General features: G+C 44.6%; 1 protein-coding gene and 3 non-coding genes across 5 annotated transcripts in view; 1 reads left to right on the top strand and 3 right to left on the bottom strand.

Moving 5' to 3' along the window:
* rap1gap2b (RAP1 GTPase activating protein 2b) overlaps nt 1-8,929 on the bottom strand; it is a 42,451-nt gene extending 33,522 nt beyond the window's left edge. Inside the window, exons 1-2 of one of the 2 annotated variants that reach the window (XM_062536996.1) lie at nt 8,296-8,929; nt 1,446-1,481 (exon numbers count right to left, since the gene is read on the bottom strand). In XM_062536996.1, the coding sequence (XP_062392980.1) occupies nt 1,446-1,481; nt 8,296-8,339 (80 nt within the window). In that variant the 5' untranslated portion in view covers nt 8,340-8,929. The remainder of the gene's footprint in view (nt 1-1,445; nt 1,482-8,295) is intronic. The other variant, XM_062536997.1, reaches the window with a different exon arrangement.
* Nucleotides 8,930-10,424: 1,495 nt separating this feature from the next.
* Nucleotides 10,425-10,506, bottom strand: trnas-uga (transfer RNA serine (anticodon UGA)). The gene has a single exon. It is a non-coding gene; the product is annotated as a tRNA-Ser (tRNA).
* A 1,444-nt stretch (nt 10,507-11,950) lies between these two features.
* trnaa-cgc (transfer RNA alanine (anticodon CGC)) lies at nt 11,951-12,022 on the top strand. The gene has a single exon. It is a non-coding gene; the product is annotated as a tRNA-Ala (tRNA).
* A 705-nt stretch (nt 12,023-12,727) lies between these two features.
* trnav-uac (transfer RNA valine (anticodon UAC)) lies at nt 12,728-12,800 on the bottom strand. Its single transcript has one exon. It is a non-coding gene; the product is annotated as a tRNA-Val (tRNA).
* Between the last annotated feature and the right edge of the window lie 4,760 nt (nt 12,801-17,560).

Here is a 17,560-nt window from a genome sequence, read left to right as displayed (position 1 = left end):
ATCTAAATGTCATCAGCAACACAAACATGAGTATAAACAAATGCTGCCACCAACCATCAACACACACACAAACACACACGCACGCACGCACGCACGCACCGCACACACACACACACACACACACACACACACACACACACACACACACACACACACACACACACACACACACACACACACACACACACATCCCCACTTATGACCCTCTTCTATCGAAGGGACTTCAAAGGGACACGTGCGGTGGCCGCCACTCACTAGGCTGTATCCGCCGATAGTCCAGAGCCTCATTTCCATCTCTATACAGTCAATGGTCTCCTCCAGTCACGACTTCATTCATGGCCCTCAGCTACCCTCGCAACAACCACCACCCTGCCCCCGCCAACCCCCTCAGCCCACTCCACAAAAGGCCCAGCTCGCCCTGGCCACCCCGGGCAGTCGCACCTAGGGCAGGTTTCAAAGGGCAGAGAGAGAGAGAGAGAGAGAGAGAGAGAGAGAGAGAGAGAGAGAGTGGCATGAGGGGCTCCAAGCGCAGCAGGCTGAAGACTAATGATTCATGTAACAACAGGAAAGCAACAGGGTCAAGATGTTCAACCCTCAAAGGAAAGAAAACCTCTCTGTTCAGGACAAGCTGCGTTCAAGAGGGTTGTTCCCACTGTTATTTCAGGCTATGCATGAATACACATTGGATATGTGAATGTAAACACGTGAATACCAAATGAACCATCCTTTTAAATTATTGCTGTATCCACCCATCATCAAAAGGGAGGAGCTGAATAGCACAAGTAACAGGAGCTGGATCTCTGACCTTGAATGACGCTACTTCTTTGAAATCATTCACTGTTCTTGTCCATTCTACGTTTGCCATTTTATTCATCTGTGTTCTTTGCTGTCCCTGAAACCCTTCTCGAGACACAACTAAGCATGGACCTAATCCATCCAAGCGGCAGGATGGCTTACTGGGGGGAGATACTTTACTTTGAGACGGGAATAATGGCATGGTCATCTAATAAAGCCCGTCTCCTATCCAGATGCCATATTTGATGTGACATTTATGTGTGTGTGTGTGTGTGTGTGTGTGTGTGTGTGTGTGTGTGTGAGAGGGAGAGAGAGAGAGAGAGAGAGAGAGAGAGAGAGAGTCTGAACGAGATAGGGAGCATAAAAAGGCATAAATAATTGCATCTGTGCGTGGGTGTGTGCGTGCGTGCGTGCGTGCGTGTGTGTCTACAAGCTTGAGACAATCATCTCGCTGGAGTTTGTGCGCATGTACCTGTTTGTGTGTATGTGAGTTTCTTAAATCATCGCAGGTGTGTGCGTATGTCTGTGCGCGTGTGTGTATGTGTGTGTGTGTGCGTGTGTGTGTGTGTGTGTGGTGTGTGTGTGTGTGTGTGTGTGTGTGCGTGCGTGTGTGTGTGTGCGTGTGTGTGTGTGTGTGTGTTAAAGCTCACCTTGTCCGCAGAGCACTGATAGTGGATTTGTCAATCCTGCAAACAAAGAAAAGACGAGAATTAGTCTCCTACTACTAACACTGCTCAGCAGATCTGAACAAAATGAAACAAAATAAAACAGCTATACTCAAACTCCCTCTGGTAAAAGCATTATTACAAAAAAAACATCAATAAATAATGACAAGAGGTCATGACCATTTCCCTGTTTCTTACACACACACACACACACACACGCACACACACGCACACACACGCACACACACGCACACACACACACACACACACACACTGGCTTCACAGGGTACTGGATGTCCTCCTCGTCTCTGGCAGCTTCTCTCCTCCTCCCTACTCATAAATGCACAGAGCCCATACCATGCCTCTGCTCACGGGTGAGAGGGGTTGATTCACTGCCAGAGCACGTGGTGCTGCATCCAGCCTAAACACACAGTGTACTTTACGTACCCACTCACTCAGGCTCACATTACATTACATTACAAAAAAACACAATAAGTGCATCAATGAGTGTAATAAGTGCATCAATGAGTGCAACTGTCTGTAGTAGTGCTATGAGAGGGGATGTTCCCTGAAGAACTGGGTTTTCAGACATTTTTTGAAGATGGCAAGGGATGTCCCATATGTACAGTAGGCTATACCTCCCAATCCTTCACATTCACTCTTCTTCCTAAGACATCCAGCGGGGGGGCACAGCTTTCTCATCAGTGTTTGGAGTATCCACAGTCACGCAAAAAAAACAACCTGAGTCCCCCATGTTGACAGTGCTGACGTCAGCCTGGACGTTGCATGTGGAGCTGTTGGAGGTTTTGCGGTGTAATATATGGTGGCTGCTGGGCTGCTGGCATATTGTGCTGGAGCACGTTTTCGTTTTATCACGGCCTGCTGTCATGTTCGGTTCCAGCTCAGCATGGTTAATGCGGTTTGTTTGTGTGTCCCACAGGCACGATTTGTGTTTGGCCAACTGCGCCCTCTACTGCATAGGAGATGTCACTACAATATCCTAGACGGCATAGTGCAGAAGCGGTTTGTTAATCATAATGGGCTCTGTTTTCTCATTCCTTTGTCAATTGATGTCTGGCCATAGGAAAGGGAATGCTTTGACTTGACATTTATAAGGAGATCTTAGCTCTGAATTTGACCATGTGCCTAATACACACAAACCCAGTCAGGATTTATACCGGCTTAATGCCAAGTCAGGGTTTTCATTTGATGCCCCTATAATTGCATATATACAAAACAGGCTATACTGCCAACAGGTGCAAAGTCTTTGTCATTACACTGTGCGTGTGAGTGTGTGTGTGTGTGTGTGTGTGTGTGTGTGTGTGTGTGTGTGTTTGTTTGTTTGAAGTCTGTACACAACTACTGCCAGATATAATAAATGAGTTCTATAGCTATCCTACAAGATAAATATCAAATACACAAAGAAAACCAATCAACGGTTGAAACAATTAAATGCCGTTCTCAGGCCGACTTGAACATTCATTTCTAAGCTGGAGAGTGGTAAAAGAGTAATTTAACAGCGTAGAGATGTTCCATTGTCAGTGGCTAAAAGGTTACTATGTATGTGAGCTGAGGCCTAACCACAACTAATGTGTGACCAGCACTGCATTGGTCACTCAGGCTCATTGACACCCAGCTCATGCGTAGCTGACAGCGGTCTGTGTGACTAATCTTGCATGTGTTTTTTTCGACCTGTGAATGCACTGTGCCTGTACGTGTGTACAACGAACTCTTGATCGTAAATTATCCCACACTGCCACACATGCACACGATGCGAGCACGCACGCACGCACACACACACACACAGACGGACACACACCCTTCCTGTGCCGAAACCCACAAACTCCACCACACCCACACACCACAGGCCACGATACCTCGAGGTCACCTCCGAAACAGAAGTGAACAAATACCATCACACACACACACACACACACACACACACACACACACACACACACACACACACACACACACACATACACAACCACCTCACTTCTACATTCGGATGGCAAATCTTGAATGTGCGAACTACACCCAACACAAACCGTCACTCAGCGGAAATAGGTTCCCGTGAAGACCTTGCATAAGCCTTCTCACAGCTCTGCTCTGCTGTGTGTGATGTTGTTTGTGTTGTGTGCGTGGTTTGCATATTGCAAACAATTGGCTCATTGTGAATGTGTGTCAGTGGTCGAGGCACAGGAGGCTGAGGAGCTGTCACAAAGCTGTGTCTCTCTTGCGCCATAATGGCCGTAATGTCCTTCCTTTTCCCCTCGGCCAGAGGATGAGGGGCCAGAGCTGCTCGTAGACTTGCATGCTTCAGGCACTCTCCAACGGAGAGAGAGACACAGTAACGAGACAATGGTCATTTAAGTGGTGTGTGTGTGTGTGTGTGTGTGTGTGTGTGTGTGTGTGTGTGCGTGTGTGTATGCTGTGCACTGAATATTTTCCACCGCTGATAGAAAATCTTTTTTCCATTGCAGCCTACCCTCCCTTCTCTCTCACACACGGACACCTGCACCACCAAACCTCCCTCCCCAAACACACACAGACACACACACACACACATTTTCCATTTTCAGCGCAGCCGTGGTCATGTGGGGTATAGGGGTCTATGAGGGCATCTGACATCTTTCTGCCCGCCCACTCCCCACATCCGCCCCCACCCCAATGCCCCCCAGGTGTCTCTGGACCTCTCTGTCCGTGCGCACAGCACACACCATTTGAGAACCATTAACAGCCTCTCTTTCCTCTCTGGCTTGCATTACCTCAACAACAAAGCAAAAGATGGGAGGCTGCCGAGCTGTGTTTCCAACGCATTTGAGCAACAAAGTCCCGTGCTAAAGTCCTCGTGCTAAAGTGAACACTACTTTGAGTGGGTGTGCAATCTGGCCCGACAGCATTTTGATAGCTGTGATTAGCTTAGAGTGGAGAGTCATGCTATGCTTTGTTCGTGCTGCTAACTGCATATTAGGTTACATTAAGCTTCCCTGAAGGCGCTTAACGTGGGAATGCATTTGGATGGAGAATGACGGAATGTCTCTGATCTGAGAATACGACTAAAAGCCTGGCCTGAGTGAAGTGAGCATCAGAGTTGAAAACAGAGTGGGGAAGAGAGTGATGGGGGTGGGATAGGATAGATAGATAGATAGATAGATAGATAGAGAGAGAGAGAGAGAGAGAGAGAAATAGAGGGAGAAAAAGAGATAGGCAGCTTTTAGGAGCTTTCAAACCAAAGCAAAAAACAAAAAAAAAGATAGATTTTAAAAGCATCATAAATAAACCATCCAGCACCACTTTACCAATATGATAATAAACAACTGTGGTCACAGTGGGCAACACGTACAAACAAAAGCGGCAGTCTCGCTTTTCACACAAACAAACAGACAAACAAATGGGAGAGAACTCATACATAAAATTCATTGGTGGTGACTCACACACTCTTGAAGGCCACCCAGACGAGGGCAACAAATAATCAAAACATACTGAAAGATCACATCCAATTTAACAGGGCCCTCTTCACAGAGGCGAGAGGCAACAACCAAGGGCCAAAGTAGGGGAGGGGGAGAGGAGAGGAGGGACAGGAGTGGAGAAGGGGAGAGGAGAAGAGAGGAGTGGAGAGGGGAAGAGAAGAGGAGAGGGGGAGAAGAGAGGAAAGGAGAAGAGAGGAGTGGAGGGAAAGAGGGAGAAGAGAGCTGTGAGCAAAAGAGAGATGAAAGACTCCAGTGCCACTGGCGGGGAAAGCAGCAATAATGCTAATTTCCTCTTATCACTGCGGCACCTAAGGATCTGTTGCATTATTTAGCAAGCGCCTTTCCACTAACTTTAGCGGCTGTATAGCTACACGGTGGAGGAGTAGGATGCGGTGGGGTGGGGGGGGGGGGGGGGGGGGTTAGTATGTTATGTCGAGCCAAATCTTGATTAATGCAGTGAACTGCCAACTCCTGACTCGAGTCAGCAGGACACCTACCAACTGGCCCTGAATGACTGACCACACACAAACACACATTAACAGTTAACACCACCGCCGCGGACCAAAAACCACAAGAAGGAACTGGAGCAGTGAAACGGGAACAGGTGATTTCAAGAGAGCCTCCCATAAAAGGATCGGTAAACGGAGAAGAAAGGTAAAAAAAAGCACAGAAGAAAACAAAAGCAAGCAGAAGATAACGACGATAAGCACAACAGAGTGGAATGCGCCGGCCCGGCACTGAAGCACAACAGAGCAGAGCAGAGCAGAGCCGACACAAACAGAGCAGGATGAGAGAGAGCGCATCGGCCATGTCAGGCAGGATGGGATATCCCTCCCTCCTTGCAACTTTAATGGCCCATAAGAGGGAGAAGATGCTAGGCATCCCGCGGATCTGTCTCTATTAAGCGGAGGCTGGATCGATCGTGCACCGACAGCGCAGCGTTTGCACAGAACCCCCCCCCCCCCCCTCCTCCCACCCCCACCCTCCCAATTCCAGTAAAGGCAGCCAGTGGGTGGAACCGTTGCAGTGCTCCCCTGGTGCAGCTTAAAGCACGACCCCATTAGTGAGCCGCTCGCCATGCCATTCGCAAAACACAGCCTGGCATCTGCCAGCCTGGCAAGGAGTGGAATCTGCCAGCCTGGCAAGGAGTGCCAGCTGAGCGGAGCCATCCCTCCACTTAAAGGGCCACGGCCTACAAACACAAACACAAACACAAACACAAGTGCACGCCCTGACCACACTGGGTAGCAGAGATGAAAGTCAGGTCAAGTGAGACGATTACGGTGGAACTAGACCGCAGGAGTGGCACAGTTGCTCACCCCACCCTAATCACGATGACACCCTTCAAAAGGGAAGATATATACAGGAAGGGTTTTTGGTTGCAGTTCACATAAGTATGTATAAATATATATCCCACACCCTTTTCATACTCTCTCTACATGTTGAACACACACTCACCCACAAACTCTCTCTCTCTCTCACACACACACACACACACACGTTACAGACACACAAACAAGATTTTTTTTTGTATGCTGCATCACCGAACCAAATTGTGCGTGACACAGCAGGTCTGAGATGCCGGCGCGCGGAGGCATGATTCACGCCACGCGGCACCTGCCAGGCCAGACCGGCGGCTCAGTGTCCCACAGCTGCTAAAATAAGAGAGCCCACAGGGCCAGCGAGAGCCGAGCAAACTTTCATGAATCCTTCATAACGCCGCTCGCCTCGCGAGGCACGCTCAAGAGCAGCCTCAAGTGCTCCCGCTCGCTCGCTACCGTCCACCCGCAGCCACGAGCTATTATTACCCAGGCTGCAACAACGCCCCTGTCCAGCGCCAAAGCGCCCGTCCAGAGACAAAGACGAGAAAGATAATGGACGAAGTCCTCTGTCTCTTCTCAATGAGAGCACTTGAGAAGAATAAAATAAGAACACGGCCTCTCTTGAGGTGAGTTGAGAGGAGGAATCAAGGGTGGTCTAAGTATGTGGCCATTACTATTGCATGAGGTGAAGAGGGGCCAAGCAGGCAAAGGGGTTGAAGCTAAATTTGGGGGTGGTGGTGGTGGGGGGGGGGGTTCACCAAGGCCACCGCTTTAGAAATGGGATGATGCCTGAGATGTGGCACTGGGACTTGAGCCTGGCAGTAGTGAGAGAAAGACAGAGAAAGAGTAGAGAAAGAGAGAACAAAAGACAGTAGAGAGAGAGAGAACAAGAGAGTAGAAAGAGAGAGAGAAAGAGCACGAGAGAAAGAGAGAGATGTATGCCTCAGCACAACCCGTCCCACCCTCCCCTCCCCTCCCCTCCCCTCTCCTCCCTTCCTCTCCGCACCACAGACCCACTACCACATATCTGCTGTGGCATGGCCATGAATTATGCAGAGGTATTAAAACTGTCAGCATTTGAGAGCCACAGAAGTGTATTCCCACTGAAGTAACACTGCGAAAATCTCACCGAGCGGAGACTGGAGGCTGGCTGGTTGGCTGGCAGCTAGGCGAGATGCAGGGATGGGAGACATGGCCAATACTGCTGAAAGCTCTATGCCAGTCTGTGCATGCGTAAATCAGACAAAATGTCACCTCGCCTAATGTGGGATGGCAATCCATCATATATAATAGCATAATTCAGGTGTCTCTGGTCTACAATAATATTGGTATTGTAAACTTTCTGGTATTGTATGCTTGTATCATAAGTATGATATGTGTTCATGTATGTTCATGGCTCCAATCACATGATGCGTGAAGGTGTGGTCACCTAATTGTGTATCAAAGACTGATGTGTATACCAAATTGCATTTTTATACACTAACTTCTCTCAACAGCACAAGTACACCAACTACACGTAGTACACATTGTTTTCCAGTTCCCTAAAAGCGATGCAAATTATTGGAATAAGATACATCCGTATTACTGCTTAACATGCAACAACCAGTCCCCATCCATGCTCAGTGTCCTCCAAGTAAGGTGAGAGAGTACATTTTTAGTGGAACACATGAATACTGATGAGAGCCCATACTGGAGGAAACTCCCTGAGGGCAACATGCAAATTCCAGATAAGCACTACTGTCCTGTTTGCGTCCTAGAGTTCTAACCAAAACATGCAACACGCAAAAGAGGTCACAACAAGCCATGTCCTGCTATTTATGTAAACTACTCAGACAAATTCATTTTGTTTGGTCACACATGCACCTTTCCACGAAGATATGCGCACAAACACACACAAACCACATGCATGCCACACACACACACACACACACAAACACACACACACACACTTTTCTTTCATGCAATTGTTATGCAGACTGAGTCATTCCAAGCAAGCAAACTCTAACTGCTGTCACAGTTCCACACACGCCGGCAACCTACCATCCGAATCCGCCAAAAGACACGCTCCTCTTCCTCCTCAGCATGGTGCCCGGGTCCTCCGCGCCTGCTCCGCGCCTGATCCGCGCCTGGTCCGCGCCTGCTCCCGACGTCCCTCACTGGTGCTCCCTCACTCGCTCGCTCGGCTCCTGTGGATATTCGGCGCCTGCTGCCGCTGGAGGCTGCGTGAATCTCTTGTTGTTTTTTTGTGTTTCCACACTTTAATGCCCTCCTCAGTAGTACTCACTTCTCTCTCTCTCTCTCTCTGTCTCTGTTTCTCTCGTCTCTGTCTCGTGGTGTATTCTGTGTCTGTCTGTGTCTGACTCCCTCTTCTCCTTCTTCTTCTTCTTCTACTCCCTCTGCCTCTGTCTCTGTTGCGCTCTGTGTAATTCACCAGACGGTATCGCTCACTCTTTGTCTGGGAGTAGCATCTACTCTTATCTGCACCCCGCTTTTGTCTTAACGTCTCTCGTCCTCTCTCCCTCCAGCTCTGTCAGTTGGTGGGTCTCGCACCTGCCCTGTCTCTTTCACTCTCGCTTCAGCGTGAAAAAAAAAAATCCACTCTCACTGGGTGGCAGAAAACACTGAGCAAGAGAGAGAGAGAGCAATAGAGTGAGAGAGAGGCAGCGAGAGAAAACAAGAGCGATACAGAGAGTGAGTGAATGAGAGAGCAAGAGAGAGAGAGCAATAGAGAGAGAGAGCAAGAGAGCGAGGGAGCGTGAGAGAGCAGGAGGCTGGGAGAGAGGAGGGAAGAGGGGAGGGGTGCTGGAGGTGTGGCTGTGTGTGGTGCTCTATCGCTCCAATCTGTCTTTCCTCTGCCTCTTACTGGGAGAGACAAGCCTCCCCATCTTCTACATGGAGGATCTTTTCCCAAAATAGAACACAGGTTGCCTCTCATTGTGGAATTCTCATTCTGATATCAAATGATGCTGACAGCTCATGGGGGGTTGAGACTGGACAGTAATGCATAATATTGGTAGATATGAGTGTGTGTGAGCTTGAGTCTACAGACACGCCTGAAAGAGTCTGTAGTGTGTGTTCTTCACCAATCAAGTGGGCAGCTGTTTTTTTTTTGTTTTTTTTTAAATAACAGATGGTCTATAATCATATTCTCTAGACGCCGCCAACTGGAAGGATATTTTCCCCTTACAATGAGATGCTATTTTCTGGATGTGATTTTTATACCTTTAACACTGCACAGGTGTTAATTAATCCACTCTCAAGTATTTGATTTGTGTTACACTACAAAGCTGTTGACTCTCTGTTGCTCATGCAGCGTGTGTGGGTTTTTTTTTTGCATTCTGCAGAGATGTGGCTTGAGATGTGGCTGGGGTATGAGGGTTTATGAGAAATGCCACATAAGACTGTTCTTTGGCTACTCAGCACGAGCTTAGACAAAGAGAGCTTGAGTTGGCAAGATATACTGTGCAGGGTATCATAATGTATCAAAACTTAGACAAAATATATGAAATAAAATACAATAAAATATTTAAATGCAAAAAAGAAGTCTTGTGTTGCTCTGACTATCAGTGATCGGGTAGATTGACTGTATATTTAGTCACTGGCTCCATCAGCTGGTGAAAATAGGGTAAAGCCCAAGAGTGCAGACTTTCACCGAGCCCAGAGCCCAAATCCCATATCCCATAATACCAGACTAAATTATTGTATAATTATGGTATTCCAAAGGTACAAGGTATATCTGAATATATATGGATATCATTTTTACATGTATTTTGCTGACATATCGGTTGTCTTTAACTTATTTTGCTGTCATTTTGCTGGCTGTACTAATGTAGCAACCACACATTTGGATTAATGCTTTTATGTGGACATTACCATGGATTATTAATTTAAAACACACAAATTCAATTTACTCTAGTTCCAACATGTTAAACTCCAGATTCTCCTTAGTCAAGAACTAGCAGGCAAATGTAATCATCTCCCACATCAGAATCTTGAAGATCACTGATTTTGACTGGGAGGGGGCAAAGCCATCGATATCGATGGCTTTGGGAGGGGGATATTTGCCTCAATGGATTTAACTCCAGCACAGTCGTTTGAGTAAGGACTATTTTCAGCCAACAAAGTTGAGATTTTTTTTCTCATTCCATCAATCCTAAAAGCTTCCAATTCGCTGCGAGCAGGGTTCGAACCTGCGCGGGGAGACCCCATTGGATTTCAAGTCCAACGCCTTAACCACTCGGCCATCGCAGCCCTGACACCTTTATCCAATCAGAGTTTTAATAATTTAACAGCCTCTGATAGGTCCTTGGCCATAATAGATCAAGCCTATTGGTTCAAACGGATTATCCAAATAACAAATGTAACGAGAAGCCAGGACACACGAAGGTGTGTTGGGTTTTTGTCACGTTGGCCTAATCCATAGACCTAAAAGAAATGCCTAATCCAATAGCATGCAAGATAGCCATAGAATAAGTAGGCTAGCCTAGGCTACTCTAGCCCCGCCAAATCTAGCCTTTATCTACCCCGATAGGCCATGGCTACATGGAGCATAAGTGAACGACGTTTTTTCTTTTATGTTTAATGCCTGTCTAATACTCGTGTTTTTTGTTTTTCACAAAATGAATAGAACGGGAACTAGCAAACAGACAAATCTGAATCAATAGAATAATAAGGGAGGCCAATTGAAGTTGAAACTGCGACCAGCTGCCACCTGTTCTGGAGCCCGTACCCACCCAAGAAGTGCGTTTATGGGGTCTAGGAATTATGAGGGGGTTCCACCAGAAAAGTCCCCGTGAATAAAAACCTGGGAAACTTTTACGATTTAGCTATCTATGTTTTCACAGTTGAAGTCTTGTAGTTCACCTATGGAGACTGACGTCCAGCGATAACATTTTTATCGCACAAGGGCTTAACATATTGCCTACTTCTGAGCAAACAATCATTAATTTACGATGACTGTGCGTAGCCTATATTTTGACATTTGTTGTGCCATCCACGTTACTTAAAACCATACGAACGCTCGCAGTCGGAACGGAAGTAGTCTACGATGTTGTCACGGCGCCCAGGCCCCATGAATCGTCAGTCCATAGACCTCTGAAGTTCGCCTACAAAAAAGCTACCATCTTTGCCCATATAAGGAGTTACGGTATCTGACGATTTTTCCTATGGGAAATTAACATGGGGATTTGGAATTATCACACCTGTTAAACTCTTGCGGGGATGACAAAATCGGAAATTCAGGTGTTTTCCTGAACACACTTTTGGCCTCTGCCTTCGAGAGGATACTGTGATCTCCGGTGCGCGAAGGCGGCAGACTTTGATTTTTGCTACCCCAGAGCTAACCTGCGATGCAACTTGCCATTCAGTTAGTTAGCCAATTAGCTCTGGAGTAGCAAAAATCAAAGTCTGCCGCCTTCGCGCACCGGAGATCACAGTATGCACAAGAAGGCAGAGGACAAAAGTGTGTTCAGGAAAACGTCTGCATTTAAGACTTTATCGTCCCCGCGAGAGTTTAACAGGTGCGATAATTCAAAATCCCCATGTTATTTTCCCATAGGAAAAATCGCCAGATACCGAATTTCAAAGATGGCAGCTTTTTTGTAGGCGAACTTCAGAGGTCTATTTCAATCTAATTTCAAAGCACTGACACTGAGGAAGTTTAAAACTGGCGCCTGCCTCTTACGTGGCATGACGTGGGGATGTAGCTCAGTGGTAGAGCGCATGCTTCGCATGTATGAGGTCCCGGGTTCAATCCCCGGCATCTCCACTTTTCCCAACTAATATGCAGCATCTCACAGTCACACGGTCTGAAATGCATTCACAAATAGTCTTACCTAAACGTCATATCTAAACTATTAAGGACATAGTGATAGCTATTATTGTACTTTTATTATGACAGAGACCGTGTTGGATCGGTTTGTCGTGATCTGCTGTCCATAGGCTACTACAAGACCAGCCTACAGATGTTTTATTAGCTAATGTCGAGACTATATTTTAACACCTTAAATGTGGGCTGCCTGATTGTCATAATCAAAGCGGATGCAACACACTTGGTAAGATGAGTTACTTCTGTAATTCATTCATTTTACTAATCATTATTAAGCCATGCTAAAATCTGTGTCATGATGTGGAACTACATTACATGTTACCAACGGGCGGATGTAGATGCATGTGTGTGGTTTTGGCTGTGAGTCAGTGGAGTGTGTGCTTGTGCAGGAGAAACAACAACAAATAATATTCCTGAAGATGACTGTTTTGAACTTTCTACCACGAGCCACGACAATCATGTTGAACACAGGGCACTGCTGAATGCATGCTATTAACCTATATGCTTTTCTTTTGCTTAATAGGCTACCTCTTCATCTACCGATGTTCATGCTCTGACAACATGGCCCCCTTCAGAGAGGATTTCAGTTTCTGACTTCGTGGATGACTTCCAGAGTCAACACAGTAAGATACCTCAAAACATATCTGGTTCCACTGGGGCTCGAACCCAGGACCTTCTGCGTGTAAAGCAGACGTGATAACCGCTACACTATGGAACCAGCTATTCAACTATAGTGATATAAGCGTTCAAATACAATATTTAAAAGAAACTATATAATATCCCAATTACTTCTTTAGATGATATTACACACTGACAGCTTGAAATCCCCCTATCTTTTTAGATAATGTTCTTTGACCTTGTTAAGTTGTGACCGTCTCCCATGATTGTTTAGGCTTCTCAACGTAGCGTGGCATTGTATTGGTTAAAACAGGCAGATGATAAAGTGAAACTGGGTAAAACTTTGAGACTGATTTGATCATTCAAAACAATTACGGTAAGATGGCAAGATGGGGTCAAGTAAAACATTTGCCAGCTTTAGCTCTCCTATGACATCTGCTGGCCATCTGTGGTTACAACAGTGAAATAAAACCCAGCCACCACTCGCTAACAGCGAGGGATGTTGTAGTTCATGAATCTCCCTCTACACAATGATATCCTTGGAGTTGTCTATTAAGTTTTCAGAAGTGCCACTTTTTCTAATTAAGCCTAGCCTGCATTTTCGATTGATTGAAATGGGGTGTTGACAGGCTACAACAAAGATAGGCAACACAGCACATTGCAAAATGCTCGTTCTCCTGTTTTTTAATTAGTTTAAGATAACCTCTCCTGCTATGACATTCTTATCATAAGCTAATTATGCTATAGCTCAGTAAGACAAGTAAATATTTGCCACTCACATGTTTAGCTGGTCTCTTTCATGTTATTTCCAGGACTGGCCTATGAAACGGTGTTGACCGTCATTGTTGCATTGGTGGAGGCGCGTAGGGAGGGCTGCGACCTCATACATTCTAGACAGGTCATTTGCTCAACTTTTTGGGCCTAGTTTTCTGTCAAAGTTTTCTCAATGGATTCCTGGTCAGAACCCCTATTGAAACAGATTAAGACTTGGGGCATGTTAAATTTTGTCCAAAAATTCAAGATGGCCGCCGTATGGGCAATTCCATATCAGTTGGAACAGGTCCGACACCATGGTCCTCAGTTTTTCCTGATTTTTGGTCAAAATGCTCCTCCATGTCTCATTAGAGGAAAACCAAAATTTTAGCTTGGTATCTTGTTTAGTTTCTGAGATATGGCTCTTCAAATGTGGATAGACGTGTCCTAAAAAAAGGCTGAAAATGCCTGTATTTAATGAGCACCACTTTTTTTAAACCCCTCTCCTGTCTTAAGCCTACCATATTATTTTCTAAAAATTTGAACACTGGGGCAGTACCCTGTTTAGTTGTCCAATATCATAAAGGAATTATAGTCCTTCCCACCATTGAAGACTTACTCATCGAAACAAACCCATATTTTTTTAAAAGCAATGAAAAACAAAAAAACAGTTTTTGTTCTCTTATGGTCATAAATGGATAGCACTCACATTTTTAAAACTTTACATATATATAGTCCATGAGTAAGAGAACATGTTGAAAAAAAATTGAGATGGTAAGTTTTCGTATTTCGAGGCTATGGGCCTTCAAAGATGGCCAAAATGGTGTTTTTTCCTAAAAATGCCAATTTCATTGCCTTTTTTCAAGGACAAGATGAAATGCAAATCCAACAGTTCTTTTCTCCTGCAATAGTATGCCACTTTGTAGACCATGTGAATGTGGTAGATCCGACCTGTCCATTTAAATATCCCCTCAGTACATGTCTGAAGTTAGAAAAAAAGAAAAATGGTCTTGGCTGAAGGAGGTGTTGGTTCGATTTATGAACCTCTTAGAAGGACAATATGGGGTTTAAACCCATTTTTTTCTGTTTGAGGGATCGGAATGCCATCCTATAAACAGGATAAAAATTTTATATCCCATTTTTACTCTTTATTGACCCCTTAGAATATGTCCAAAAGTTGTCAAAAATGAAAAAGGCGACTAAATTGAGGGGCTTAAAATGGCCAAGTGGATCAAGTCACACAAGGCTAAAAATGTAATATAAGACAGATGAGATACTGAGGGAGAACACTGTGAAATGTATGACCCCTGTTACGATGACCTTTGAACCCACTGTGTTAACTGAGGTTAAGAGCTAAAAACCACCAACCACCGATCCGGTGGTCTCCAACTTTTTCATATCTCTTGATAGAAAATTTGAGACTTGAAACTCATACATGTTGTTCATCTCTTCAAAGTGACTTTTTGAGACCATCCATGACTTCCTGTGATAACGGGAAGTTGGTTTAAAACAGGAAGTACACTTTAAAAAGGCTGTATCTCTGGGGAAAAAAAAACAAAAAAGCTGTTGAGGTTAAACCCTAAGGGCAATTTTTTTAATGTCATACAAAGTGGGTACCACTCAACTCCAAATGGTCTGAAACATACTCCTACACAATCTCTCAAACCATGATTTTGGCCTCAACACTTTGGCCCCAACACCTTTTTTTTTTTTTCCAGAGATACAGCCTTTTTAAAGTTTACTTCCTGTTTTAAACCAACTTCCGGTTATCACAGGAAGTCATGGATGGTCTCAAAAAGGCATTTTCAGCCTTTTTTTAGGACACGTCTATCCACATTTGAAGAGCCATATCTCAGAAACTAAACAAGATACCAAGCTAAAATTTTGGTTTTCCTCTAATGAGACATGGAGGAACATTTTGACCAAAAATCAGGAAAAACTGAGGACTACTGTATGGTGTCGGACCTGTTCCAACTGATATGGAATTGCCCATACGGCGGCCATCTTGAATTTTTGGACAAAATTTAACATGCCCCAAGTCTTAATCTGTTTCAATAGGGGTTCTGACCAGGAATCCATTGAGAAAACTTTGACAGAAAACTAGGCCCAAAAAGTTGAGCAAATGACCTGTCTATTCACTTCACTCTCTCAGCACGTGCAACCAACGTACTTGTACAACGTTATTGTAATTAGTGCGCATGCTCATGCTGCCATGAAGGTACGGTCAGGTGCATTTTGCAATTGGCAGCCCTGGAGCCTGGAGCACAGCTGTCTGCTCCCTAACGTTTACCATTTCATAGCTCCTCTACATTCACATTGCATTGCATGATGAGGCCTGCCCAAAAATCCAACCGAATTTGAAAAGTGAAATGTTATTATATAGATTTCAACATGAATTCAGGAACAACTAATCTGCCTTCAGCGTTAAAGCTGAAACAATTAATTGCAAACATCACTCAGTTTAGTTTGTAAAATTAGAAAAAGTTTAAATGTATCGAGTAAAGACATTGTTTCCTATAGTTACACATTCATTAATGTCTTGCAAATTTTATTTCACTGTTGTTTTGCTTTGTTTCAATTGGGAGTTGACATGTAAAGTACAAGTAGCTGGGTGTGCCATATTGTATTTTGCTAGCCTGACCATCTAGTATTTTGCAGTATTCGCTCAAGTATTCAAGTTCAGCTACAAGTACTGTAGGCCTTAGTATTGCATATTGCATAGCCCACTTCCCAATTTCGTGTTATTACATCTAATTACATTGATTAGTGACTGACCGAATGTCCATTTTCGGTAGCCAATATATTGGCAAAAGTATTGGGCCACTTGCTTTAACAGCTTCAACTCTTCTGGGAAGGCTTTAGTTTAGGAGTGTGTTCATGGGAATTTTTGACCATTCTTCCAGAAGCGCATTTGTGAGGTCACACACTGATGTTGGACAAGGAGACTGGCTCTCAAAAAACGATTTTAACAGAGATTGTCCTAGTCAATCAAAACAGCTTTTAGAAGACCCATTACACACTCAAACTTAAGTCAAAGGGCATATACTGCTTCCTGGTAAGTGACTAAAATTGATATAGTTATATTGTTAAGGCCTTGTGTTGATTTAATCAGCCCATTTCCCATAAACAGCATGCACACAGTGGACACATTTAAACAGTGCAGTAGGCTGCTAGTAGTAGAGTAGACTGTGTCATGACAACGGATCATCAAGTGTAATACCGAAACCTAATGGGCTATACTGTGTAGAGTGTAGACCATTCTAAGTAGTCTACAATTGTGTTTATTCATGTGCCCACACATTCATAACAAAACAACACATACGTAGGCTACAGTATTGGTCGCATTTGCTGACACGGGACATGGATATCACCGTAGGTTATCCACCATGAATAAACCTGCTCATCAGATTTTGTGTTGGTTTTTCTATAAATGCCAACACCCAGCCCTGTAAATTGTCAGTGTGTTTTTCAGGCATGCATGATAAATTTTTTTCTGTCTCCTCAGTGACAATAGAAGTGCATGCTCAAGAAGACTGACAAGACAGCTTATCAGATGTGTTATTTTCTTTAGAAATGCCAATCAGTTATTTTTAGCTTTGTTTCATCCTTCAAGCCACAGAGTTCCTGGGAAGAACAACATCTGTTTTACCACAGTTAACAACCTTGTGGTGTTGTGTTGTTGTTACTGTTTCAACCACGTCCTGGCATGCTGACGTGAAGTCTTGAAGTTTGGTGTTACAACATTAATAGTCAACAATTGATGGGAACATTAACAGATCCTGCGTGATGGGCTAGTTGTGTAGGCCTAGAAATTGTCAACTTGAGTTTGTGATTACATTGGCAAGTAATTAATTTGGACAGCAGTGATAGCCTTTTGTAGCATTACAATTTTTGTCATAGATCAATAATGGGGATAATATCCTTGACCAAAAGTCATTGGTGGAATGTCACCTATATGGGGTAACATTTTGCCATTTTACATTTGTATTTGAGATAGTTTCTTACAGTTTGGGCAGACATTCTTTGGTTATGTAAACCGATTAGTGTAGCAGATGTCCAGGTGGCAGGTCTCAGATGATCTTAGAGGTGAAGATGCTGCATGTGGAG

Source organism: Sardina pilchardus, chromosome 5 (genome assembly GCF_963854185.1).
Source record: "Sardina pilchardus chromosome 5, fSarPil1.1, whole genome shotgun sequence".
In the NCBI taxonomy this organism is placed as follows: domain Eukaryota; kingdom Metazoa; phylum Chordata; class Actinopteri; order Clupeiformes; family Clupeidae; genus Sardina; species Sardina pilchardus.
This window is presented reverse-complemented; position numbering and strand designations above follow the sequence as displayed.